The 12,751-nt window shown below is 38.5% G+C and overlaps 1 protein-coding gene across 3 annotated transcripts in view; it reads left to right on the top strand.

The window, feature by feature from the left end:
• Window positions 1-12,751, top strand: part of ASXL3 (ASXL transcriptional regulator 3) — a 125,212-nt gene that overhangs the window by 14,026 nt on the left and 98,435 nt on the right. For 2 of the 3 annotated variants that reach the window (XM_061448571.1, XM_061448570.1), the window contains exon 2: window positions 10,101-10,183. In XM_061448571.1, the coding sequence (XP_061304555.1) occupies window positions 10,101-10,183 (83 nt within the window). Of the gene's footprint in view, window positions 1-8,243; window positions 8,308-10,100; window positions 10,184-12,751 lie in introns of all 3 variants that reach the window. The other variant, XM_061448572.1, reaches the window with a different exon arrangement.

Raw genomic sequence — 12,751 nt, 5'->3', positions numbered from 1 at the left:
TGGTTTAACACTCAGCATTTTGTCTCCTTAAGGGCTCTAGTTTTAAAGTCTCAGTCCACCTTTTTTCTTTACAGGCTGGAGGTCCTATTGAATTTGTTTACCAATGCCAAGTGATTGTTCCTGGCGGTTTAAATCTCTATGGGAAATCAGCATCCAGCTGGTAGACAGTTGTACTGATGAGGACCCATTGATTTTTTTTTAGTTTTATTTTTTTTTTCCCTATCCACTTACCATCAATAAGAAATGTCCTTAGCTTTCACGATACTTCTTCCCTGCCATAATGTTGCCCTGTTACCTGGCTGGTCTCAGTGTCAGGGCTGGTCTCAGTTGCTGATCACATTATATGTGGATGAGATTAACAGCCTGATAAAAATGTTTAAGTCAATACTTGAGAAGTATAGATAAAGATAATGCCTTACAGTGAGAGCTTTTTAATTATGTGTTCTATTTGATGTAAATCAATAGTAAAGACTTGCTGGTTTTAATGGAAAAAAACCCTTTTATATCAGAGATTAAAGTTTACCAAGCTTGGCATGATTTTAGCAGTATCCAGAAAAGGAGATTTTAAAAAGATACAGACAATTCATGTTCCTTTTTGGAGACAAAATAATTCTTCCCTCTTTAACAAAATTTTTGCTTATCGGGTTTGTGTTTTTTTTTTTTTCCACCACAGTATGATCTGAATTGCTTTCATTCATAAGAAGTAGCGGGGAGCATGTAAACAAAATATTCTGTGTGTGTTTCTCCGAAGTGAGAGGCTTTTGAAAAACTATTTAAGTTTACAAAGGTCAGATTATTTCACAAGGCCTCTGGGAAGAAGTGAACATGTAACTTTTCTTAGAACCTGAGGAAAGCTGCGCCTTCTATGTATTTATATATGAATACAAGCACAGATACAGAGCTATTATATGTTGTTTTTAATATGCCTGTATTGTGACAAACGTGCCTTAGTAATAGTGGTGTATTTTCCAAACCATTAAGAAGATGATACCAAATATAAACCACCTGTCTGGACTTCAGTTCTGCAATAAATTGTAGATTTAAGTCCACCAAGTGTGGGTGGACTTAGGTGATGAGATGGGGGAAAAGACGATGTGGAAAGACTGATAAGAAGGACTGAACAAATAAATGACGCAAAATGGATAGGAGTTAGTGAACAGCAAAATATTCTCCTATTTTTGAAAATCTCAGATGAGTAATTGTCAACTGTACCATCTGTAAGTAATGTGGGCTTCCAGACTTGTGGCAATTAAAACTGCCTAACATCCCACTCCAGCCCTCTATTTTATTCTGTGTACAAGTCAGTAGTGAAGGCTAATCTCTTATGACATTAATCGTCTCATGAGGAGAGACAGAATAAATCACAGTAGCCCTTCCTCTCTTCACTCATGAAGATAAATGCCATAACACGATGGCTGATCTTTGTTATGACACTAGCCATTATATATTTAACAGAGATAGCAAAATCCCACTGACAGCTAACAAAAGAATTCTTTCTTTACATGTTCTATGAGAAGGCTGTATTTCTTTAGTTCAAAAACATGACTTACCGTATCTGCTCTCAGAGCAATTTAAGCAGTAGATCTGTATTGTGCCAGTGAACTCTGTTCTGTACACAATGATGTAATGATTCAGACTAATGAGAACTGAAATGAAATAATTGTGCAAGCTCTGGAAGGAAAAAACTGCATTACACCCAAGGACTCTTAAGACTACTCTTTTGTATTGTTCATCCTGATGAGAAAAAATAAGTCACCTGTTTAAAATAAACAGGCAAGCAGCAGCACCCCCCCAACCAAAACAAAACCACCTCCCACAAAAAAGCCAACACCTCCCTTTAAATCTCCCAAAACAAAACCACATAAACAAGCAAAACCCCAAACAAAAAAAAATAACCAACTAAAAAACCAACCCCAAAGCCCCAAACCAAAACCAAGCCCAAAACTTTCATAATTTTCATTTTGTGGAGATTTGGTTTTCCATTTTTTCTCCAGTACTCGAACAGGTAGGTGCAATGAACTGAAAGTGGCTTTTTGTTGTGTCTGTGGTTGCAAGGGACTTTTAATTTTTCTAGCTTTATCACTTGTACGACTCTAAGGAATTTCTTTCCCAATTTTCCATGCATTCAACACATTCTGGTCTTTCTTTCTGGGATAAAATTACTAAGAAAGATTCTTAGTGCTTTTTCTGCATCTCTACCTGCCAGTTAATTTGAAGGGTGTGATACTGTGTATCAGTCTGCGGGGAAGTGAGCAAACAACCGAGTTGCGAAGTTTATGGAGTTCCCTTCTGAGGTTAAGAGAATTGGTGTGACTTATACTGGCTTTTCACGTGAGCATCAAAATGTGCTGTAAATTTCATGAGGTAGTTTCATGCCTTGTATCTGACAGAATTAAAATGGAAGTTTGATTTTTACAGTTTTACAGAAGTGCTTTTTGGTAGTTTAAATATGTTTGTAGTACATTAACGGAGTCAACGTCATTTGCAGCATGAAACTTACCCTTTTAGTGGGTGAGTTTTACCTGATGTAATCCTTAAAATGGCCTAAACTAATGCATAAGACTATTATTTAGAGTGCATAGTTTTAATATTATATTTGTATTCTGCTATTCTCCCTCCCCCCTTCCCCACTTTTCATTTTTTTTACTTTCTTTTTTCCTTCTGGAAATCTTAGGTCTATATCTTTAGGACACTGTCTAACAAGATAAGTTCTGATTGTAAAGCAATGGCAAGAAAACCGGCATAACTGTCACTTCCTGTTAAATTTGGTGCATTCAGAGAGTAGCCAGTAGGAATTTTATTTCTCACATTGAAAGTAACCCTTACACATTACATTTGCCTGAGTAAATTAAGTGATGAAGGCTTTTAAAACAAACACATATTCATTCTCTGTTGATTTTTCTGGGAAGTTTTACTCTTCATATTTTTTTTTTATTATTATTTTTCTGTTCTGAAATGTTAAGTTATACAGCAAACCTTTCAATGTCTCAGGCAAAAGAAATCAAACAACTCTTTCAGCTTTCAATCAAGAAAACAGCATGTATGGAAGTGAATATGATTGGGGTTTGGTGCTTCTTAGTTTTTTTTTTTTTTTCCCTTATTTCCTTAGTAGCGATTAATGTGTTCACACTGGTAGTAGTTCTTTCCTCTGTTATCTGTAATGTAAAGGCAGCTGACAGGGCACTCATATCCATTCTGTGCCATTAGTTCCAGTCACCTAAACATGGCCTCTCTTCATTTTTTACAGGGGTAGGTGCAAAACTGGAATTTTTATCCCTTCTGGAATTGGAGGCATTTCAGGATTGTGGCCTGTGTGAGCACCAAATGAGTGCAGATTTCAGTGAGGTTGTTGGGTGGCAGAGCTGTGTTTTGCTCCTGGCACCTTTTATGCAATAATTATTCATAGTTGTAAACAGCTTTGCCCATGTTTTTCAGCTGGGTGCACTGAAATAGTAATTGAAACTTCTACTCTAAAGTAAATAAGTAGAGAATATGGTCTACAAGCCACAGGAAGTTCACAGTACAATTTTACCTGTCAGCACCTAAGAGCTACAGTGTGCTGCTGCCTAGCTATTCAGTATCAACTGCCTAGGCAGCACTTGTGTACCTGTGTCTGGATTTTGGGGAGCCCATGGCAATGAGCTGCATCTCTATAAATGTGCTAGTGTTGCAGGAGGTAAAAGACACAAGAATGTACCGTGGGAGTGTACTGTAGTAGGGACAACTGAAGCAAAGGTATTTCAGTCGGGATTCAGAAAGGTGGAAGATATAGGAGACAGGGTATTGCAACACTTCAAAAGATGAGAATGTTACTTTGAGTGCAGAGAAAGCCTGAGCAGAGTCAGAGGCTATGGGGTACTGTGATAGCAGGAAGGGGTATGGCTTACATGGCCAAGCAGAAGTCTGAAGGCTGGAGTGCACTGTCAGAATTGAACAGTCATTTCATTCTGAGAATCTGGATGGTCCATCACTTGAACTGTAGTCATCACTAGTAATCCTGCTGCTAATAATGGTACCCATACAAGGGTAGCAAGTTTGACATCCTGCTCAAAGGGGTATGTATCTTTGATCCTGATCTTACAGAAGTCTGATAGGATTCTGTGTGCACACTGGGTTCATCCTGTTACAGCCACTGAGGTATTTATGGATCTTTGCTGACAGAACCTTTAAGTGAAAGTTCCTGGTTGCTTGGACAGGCTGATTGCATTAGTTGAGAGAAATACGAAGGTTTCGTTTTGTTCAGTATGTCAGACCAGATCAATAAGTTATTACAAGTCAGTTGTTTAGGGTTGAAAACTTTACCCTGTGTTTTCTGGTGATGAATGAGGCTGCTAGCCATGGCAAGATATCATTGCTGCTAGAGCTTTTGTGCCTTTTAACAGAGTAACACAATTGTATGTTTAATTTTAACTGAATTGTAATCCAATTTCTTTTGAATTCAAAATGTCAGGCATGCAATTTTATCTGGAATTTCAAAGCACTGTTGCTGCCTTTCTATCAGTTTAAAATATGACATTATAAATAAATTAAGAAAAGAACAATAAAAGGGTCCAGACATCTCAGAACAAGCTTCTAACCAGCCAGTCAAAGCAATGGAATCAACAAACAAATCATTCAGCTTCTTTCTTGCTCTTTCCTTTCATTCAGTATTTTAGGAGATGATAACGCTGTAGGGTTAGAAAAGCCTAGGTGGCTTCAGACTTACTTGCAAACATTCTGTAGCAGAAATTCTCATGCAGGAAACTTCCACATGTTCCCTGTAGCTCATGCTAAAGGAACTGTAAAGTGCTTTTAACTGAAAGAGGACTGGGGAAAAATGGGGTTTGGGTGTACTTTAAACCATTTGAGCTCTACAGGTCAACAGCATTATCTCTGAACCTAAAAAAAGTGTGGACTAGCATGCATGCACATAACTGATGTTAAAACTGAATATATTTCAGCAGGTTTAGGTATTTTTACATGTTGTTCTCTTGTTCATCTTAGGTTTTTGTTCCTTTCCTTTCTTGATGGTACTTTTATGTGTAGTGATGCATGGATTACAGAGACAAATTCATAGTATGGAGTATATAGTGAAAAATGTCTTGTGAAATGCACCTTATTCTACTCAGATTTTACAGCTTCCTTATTGTAGCTGCAACTACTCAAAGTCAAAAGCCCTACAAGAATCATTACTCCTGTTAGCTTCTTTTAATATTTTAATACTTGGAAACTACTTTTTACCTTTTTTTTGAATCAACATCAGCAAGAGTTCCATGAGCATCTGTTTGAGAATTTATGTTAAAATATGTTGTATTGCATCTTCCCTTCTTATTTTCATCCCTCTATTCTCTTTTTCATGTATCATGCACCCTCTCTTTTCTCAGTCTTCTTACTCTTTTCTCCCCTTCATCCATCTCTATACCCTTCCTTTCTTCCCCCACTCTGTACCCTGCCCTACCCTTCTCTCCTAACCATTTACCCTCTGTCTTCACACAAAGGGCTTTGAACTTTTACCAGGCTGCTGATAATTCCCCAGTGACTAAAGCCGTTAATCAAAAACGAATACAAAAGGTTTGAGTGGGGCATTTCCCACAATAGAAGTCAGTCCTCCTGTTAACCTCACACAAGCAGCTGGAAAAGACAATGCTGGATTTTTTCCAGGATGCTGTTCTTGTACCCTGGTTGCAACTCCATCTTTCAATTCATCAGTTTAGCAATGAGTGGCTAGAAAATGCATTTTATGCTTAGAAGAAGGAGAGTTATTTTTCTGTTCTCTTATCTTGCTGTCTTTCAGCAGTAAAGGTTGTCAGTTGTCCAGTTCAGCCTGCCTTGTATTTTAGCTGTTGTGTGGGAGCACTGGCAATAACTGTACTGTTCCTTTCTCCTCCCAACTTCTTTAAATAATGTTCTAAAGAGAATTGCTTCAGTTTGTGAGTAGTTGCTCAGCCTATAATTTGACCAAGCAGACGTGATAAAATGATCTGTATTTTTGTCAGCTACCTGACCTTGAGATTTCTGCAGGCAGCTTCCAGAAATAGAAGACGCTCTGCCTGGTTCCAGCTAACTGTATTTCGGTTGCACAGTCAGCATCAACAAGCCCACTGGACTGTTCTGCCTGCTGCTTTTGGACCATAGCACAGCATCAGACCACACTTGGTTCTGGTTTAGAAGAGTCATTTTCTGTCAGTAGTGGCTGCTTCTCTGGCAGCCCTTCCCACTTTCTGCAAGAATATTTATGGGTGGCAAGAAGGCCGACTTCATAATTCTCCTTTTTTTCGTGTTGTCCCTCTGCTTGTGTCCCCTCTAGTGGCTGAAGTGCAAACGATTGAGTAGATCTGGTTCACAGTCACAAGTACCTGTGTGTATATAGATTAAACTAATCATTCGATTAACTATATGGAGGTTATCTTCTGGTTTTGTAGGCGAGCTGAGCATTCAGGATTTCTCTCTCTGTGCAAAGCTGAGAGTCTTTGCTCTGGAGTCTTCTTGTCAACAGTTCACTAGAAAGTGTTTTTTTCCCCAGTGTGGCAACTGAGTTTTCTGAGCGGTTGTCAATTCATAGAAGGTAATAGATGCTATGGTGAGAAAAGGAATTTGGACTTCTTCTTGTCCCATATAACTGACATGACTTTTCTGATGAAATTGGGACTGTATGTGTTTGTAGCATCTGTGTAATTATTTAATATCACTGAAGTTATGGGTTGGTACATGTAGGTGTTAACAAATATAACAATTTGTCAGGCTGTTACCATTTTCTGGGAGGTTTGATTTCCACTGTGTGTGGTAGGATCTGAGTTCTCTTTTCTTTCAACCATTTACCAGGGTTTGAATGACCACCAAGAATGCGTTCAGTGCAATGTCTACTTCTTTTCTCATCCAGATTGTCATGATGGTTATCAAATTATTTGTCCCAGTTATTTAGTGGCTGTCTCTTTTTAAGCCTGTTGTTGAATGGCAGGAATAAATAGAGCATATTTGATCCTCTGTGATAGAGGTTGCAGTCAGTGCAAACCATTCTTCTGCCATTGTCCTTCTTACACAAAATACATTGAAGCAGTCATATTCTTTATGACAGTACTTTGGCATGTTTTAATTTCAGAGTTATTAGTCACTGCCCATATGAGTGTTGGTGGATTGAGTGGGAGGAAGGAGAAAGATAGTTAAAACAGATAAAGGCTTCCTCCCCTGTTGCCTATTACTTTTTCTGACCAAGAAGTCTGTGACTTAACTGTGCTAATGCATTTTAGCATTTCATTTGCCTTAAGGCACAGTAATTCAGTTTGAATTTCTAATAATATTTTTAAAATATTATAAATGCAAAAGGGATTGCGGGCTTTTAGCAGTGTTAACAGTGAGATACAGAAGCAAGAGACACCGGTGCAATTATCAGTTCAGTTTATTCATTAGCTCACAGACTGTTAAATAATACTCTGATGCTGTTTTCCATAACTGGGGGAAGAAAATGAGATCATCATTAAAATGTTTTTACAAGTAATTATTTTTACTTTCTTAGTGTGATTAACGGGTAGGTTAAAAATGGGGATGGAACACACATGACATGACAGCATGGAAGGAGGGGCAGAAATAAACATCTTTACTAAGGTTCTCTGTTAAATTAATCTTTGTTCTGATAAAGAAAACTTGATCAGGTACACAAAAATAAGATTTGCAACTTAAGCGGTGTTTGAATTGGAGAACTAATGATTTTCAGTTAGGGTATGAATAGTTCTTTAAATAACAGCCTTAAGAGGGTTGGATGAACAGACTTAAATTCATGGGGTATATGAACTGCAGCCCACGCTACATGTCCGGCATAAAACAAGTCCATACAACGGGCAATTGTTTGCTTCAGCATTTTCAGCCTGTCTAACATACTGTGCATTTCAGTTTGTCATTCTATCCTGACTGTGCTCACTTCATACTGTGGTATTTGAAATCTGCCTTGTGGGTTTGATTAAACTTTTGTAGTGATGCTGTACATCCTACTTGTTGGTTCCATTGTTGTTTGGTGAAGATGATCCTCTGCATCTGTATGTCTGGCCATTGCTTCCACAACCAGTTCAGTGCAGCTTCCTCAGCACAAACTGCTCTCCCTTCTCCATTGTCCAGAGCACAGTGACTTCTGATGCTTGTATAGCTTTATTGTTTCCTTCCCGTTATTGTCAAACTCACATGGTAATACTTGGCACTTTTACTGACTTTATAGAGTAGGATGTGATGTCGTAGAGAAGGGGACAGGGCTACCCAAATTTTCTCAATTGCAGGGAGGAGCTGCCCAGGTGTGCTGAGGGGCCTGTACTCAGGAAGAGAAACAGGGAATCCTCCACAGTGAGTAACCCCACTTTCAAGCGCACACAGTTTCCTTCATAGCCGTGTCCAGTACAGTGTAGTTTCCTCTTCTGTCTCCTTTCCAGTTTGCCCTCTGGAATGTTCCCAGTTCAGTTCTTTTGCCTTTATTTTGGTGTATTCTCATTTTACCTTGTCCTTTGTCTTCTTTCTGAAGGTTAAAGTTTCCATTTTTGTCTCTTCACGTCATTAATCCTTCCTCATCCTAGTCTTAATCTTTATACACATTGTCATTTTTCCAATGTGTCATTGTGGTTCTGTCACTAACACATCGTATCGTTTCTCTTCCCTTGCTGTGCAATGGCCCTTTTCCCAGCCCTGTGCAGTTCCTTCCATCTGTACTCATTGCCATACTCTTTCCTACCCACTCTTCTTTCTCCTTTCAAATCACCTTTCGGTTTTCCTTTCCTGATGAGTCCCTTTTGAATCCTACTGATGTACATGAGATAAGCTCAGTTCAGCTCCCAGACCTTTCTACTGCAGCCCTCACTTCTGCATTTTCCTTTCTGTAACTGAAAGGTAAAGGCTACAAAGCTCATCTGTAACAAAAACTGAAGAATTTTGTAAACTGTGCTTTGGCTGCAAAAGGGGAGAACAGGCAGTAAATCAGAATTGTAAAATGGCAGGAGAGGGCTGAGCTGGTCAAGTTGCAGGGAGTAGAGAGGCTTTAGATTTAGGTGAGCTGCTTGAATTACAGCCCTGATTAGCACCCTTCACAGTTTGATGACTTGCTTGATATGATGTGATGGTGTCTCTAGTTTCTAGTGGGCAGGTATCTACACAGCAGTAGCTACCTTCACAGTTGTCATCGTTTGCTAACTACTAGAGAGAAGCTCAGGATCAGATGAATTTGGAGACCAAACTGATTTCTTTCTTACCCAGGGTAGAAATGTAAGTTCTGGCTGAGATATGTTGGCAAAATTCTCTAGGAAGCTTGATTGCTGTGGCCTGTGCTGCACCTTTTACTGCTGATTGAAAGATTTCATTTTCCAGGGCTGTCTGGCACTTTACATGAACAAAAGAGTGGCTGTTTGTTTAACAGCTTAAAACTGATGGGGACAAAAAGGAAGTGGAAAACCAGAAAAATCTGTACGAGATGGTTGTATCTGGAGAGCGGAGTGGGTTACTTTGGGCTCAATTGGAAAAGGCAAAGGAGTGGAAAACTGAGCTGAACTGGAAAAATATACTGCACTCTATCATGTAGCATCTTGTGTGCTGTGAGTGTTCTGGCTGCTTAATTTTTTTTTTTTTTTTTTTTTTTATAACGAAGCATTTTAAAATTGAAACCTATCTGTGCCAATTCTCACAGTAGCTCCTGCTTTACAATGGAAGGTTTTAGCCAGTTTTGTTCCAGAGGTCATGACAAAACCTAAGTATAAAATATTCAAATGACCTCAAATACTTCTAAAAACAAAACAAAAGATTAGCCGCCTCTTCTTCTTCTTCTTTTTTTTTTTTCTTCCCTCCTGCCTGAAAGGAACTCTGTTGCTGTATCATAAAATTAGTTGCATATTTCAACTCTTTTATTTGGAACCTGGTGAGATTTTTTCCCAGGCAGATGTAGCAGATGATGCACAAAATCAGCAAGTAAATCTTATCCTTGCTGCAGTTTCCTGGATTGTATCTGGCCTTCCAACAGACAGAGGACTTCAGTCTCAATGCTGCTGTTCCCTGCCTTTCACAAATACCTACATAAAAACTGCATGATCACATAACCTTTCAGATTCACAGGACAGCTGTGTCTTGTCACTTACACATGTATTATTTCTTTTCAGGCATTGGAAAAGTACCCCAACTCACCAATGACTGCAAAACAAATACTGGAAGTCATTCAGAAAGAAGGGTTAAAAGAAACAAGGTCAGTGTTTATATGATCTGTATTTTTGCTATCTCTTTGAAAACCATCTAGGAATGGTACATTATCTTTACAAAACAGAAAGTGCTGGCTAATGGCTGAATTGATTTTTGCTACCAAAGTGGGAAATATAGCTGATGGGTTTTGTTTGTTAGTTCACAGCTTTTAAAATGGTTAGCGCTGGCTTAACTTTTTGCCTCTTAAAAGGGATCTGTGGGTCAGCTCCAGTCTAATGGCCTTTCTTTAGAAAGACAATGTTATCTGCTTAGGCAGTCCAATGCTACATCTCATTTTTGCTTAAGGACCAAAGCTTGACAACTGGGTTGCTTCTGCCACCATATGCATGAACCAGACATGAGATGGAGCTAGACACCCTCCTTTTCTCACTTGGGTTTGTGGTCTGGCACTTAAATCACTGTTAAGACATGCTGGTGACAGGGGTTGTGCTGATAAAGAATTGGGATTTGAGGGAGAGGGGTCTTTGAACATTGGGAGCTAGTCTGTGTGGCTGCAGAGGCTGGATACAACTTGGCATACCTTGGATGCAGATTTCAACTGTGATCATTAAGCTGTTAGAGGATAGGTGGGTTATCCAGAGACTGTGGAAATAAACAGTTGTCTTCTATTGATGCCTGGCTGATATTGGCGTGCAGCTCAAGTTGACTGACAGCTTAGTTGATTGACCTCCAGATGGAAACTTGACAGGAAGTAAAATAAGTTAAGGAAAAACTGTTTGGTTGTTGGGGGCCTCCTACAAAATGCAGTTTCCTTTTCTCCAAATGTTATAGTAGAAATTCTCTATTCTAATGAGTTGTTTTAATACTTGTTGCTGTCTCAAAGCAAAGGGAGGCATTCACTTTTATTTACTTTCTTTTAGTGTGGAACCTAAAAATCTAGGACAAGATAACTTCAAAGCCTGTGCTGAGTAGTAGTAACACATTATGTCTATTACATCTGAGTTTATTCTGGTGAACCAGAAGTAATCATGGGACATATTTTTACTGAATTCATTGTTCTTAAAAAACAGAACGCTCTGCATGATCATTTGCACTGCATAATCGTGCACTGCTTTGTTGGTAGCCTCATAACACGTTTATAATAGCTGCATTTTGGTAAAATTGCACCTTTTGCAGATATAAAATGCTTTAGTGCCAGTCAAGAAATAGTACATTGAGTATATTTAGTAATGATACCATGGAAACAAGGGCATTAAAACTTTTGAAAACGAATATTCAAATGTGTGTTATGCTGCAATGATTTGCATGCAACAACAAAAATCAAGAAAACCCAACTTTGAAAACCCATTTTTATTAAAACTCTGCTTTTCACAGCACTGAATGGATTGCTTTCTTCTTATGTCTTGTAATATGAGAACTGCATGCGAGAGGCTCACAAGCCTGATAATAGCATTTCTTTGTAATCTTAAAAATTCTTGCTTCTGTGAACAGTATGTTAACAAATTTTTGTGTGGAAAATCTATGGGAGGTAGTGAAGGCAGTGTTTTTCTGATTTGAATACATAAAATGTGAAAGCCCTTTTCAATTGCTACAGAATGAATAATATGAGGATTCATGTAAAGAGGTTCAAAGCTAGATATTCTTTAATTTCTTTAGTTACTAAGAATCTGAGAGTTGCAGGGAAAGGAGATTCAGATTCATTCTGATTTTCATTCATGGTATTGTGGTGGGGCACTGAAACAGGTTGCCCAAAGAGATGATAAATGCTCCATCCCTGGCAGTGTTCAAGGCCAGGTTGGACAGAGCCTTGGGCGACATGGTCTAGTGTGAGGCATTCTCTGCCTATCGCATGGGGTTTGGAACTAGATGATCGTAAGGTTCTTTCCAACTCTAACCACTTTATGATTCTATGTACATGCAGGTGTGTGTGAATGTATAGTAGATTGCAGGATGCCATATATGGTCATGATTATCTATGTAACTGGTAAGGTTAAAATTCAGTGTTCTTTGCTCCTTACTTCAAACATTGTACCTACATTATAGGCTAAGTCATCCTAAACCGATTAGCCTCAAATTTCTAACTTCTGCAATTGCAGAACCAAAACCTGTTGATTCTGTATTTATTTTTCTAAAGTATTTGGATTCTCATTTAACTTCTGATTGCGCATGTTTGCTGATTGGGCCTCAGTGCGTAAGTAATATTCTGTTTGCACCGTTCTTGAATTTAGTCTTCCATTTATGTCATCCAGCTCTGCACTTACTTGCAGTACCTTTCTGCCAGTATGGTACCTTTGTCATTACTAAAGATGATTTTTCCTGGTCTCTATGCTTCAGCCAGCTAAGATGAGCAAGAGATATAAATTTATGATGTACAGTCATCTGGTCATAAGCAGTAGAACGGCACTATCATATTTTATTCTTTATTGATTTGTGTGTTCTGTATTGATTTGTGTACAAGTATGAACTTGTACCAGCAATATGTTACTACTTTAATATACTTTACTTATTACTTTATACTGATTATCATTGTTGGTAGAACCTTGGCAATCCTAAATGGAGTTCTTAAAATTCTCCTCTCTACTGTTCCATTTAGAGATGAATGAGATTAATTGGC

The sequence above is a fragment of the Pezoporus flaviventris genome, unplaced genomic scaffold, assembly GCF_033815535.1.
Source record: "Pezoporus flaviventris isolate CSIRO_AGI_PZ_B2104156 unplaced genomic scaffold, CSIRO_AGI_Pfla_v1 ptg000007l, whole genome shotgun sequence".
Classification (NCBI taxonomy): Eukaryota; Metazoa; Chordata; class Aves; order Psittaciformes; family Psittacidae; genus Pezoporus; species Pezoporus flaviventris.
Note: the sequence above shows the minus strand (reverse complement) of the source record. Positions and strands in the feature narration are given on the sequence as shown.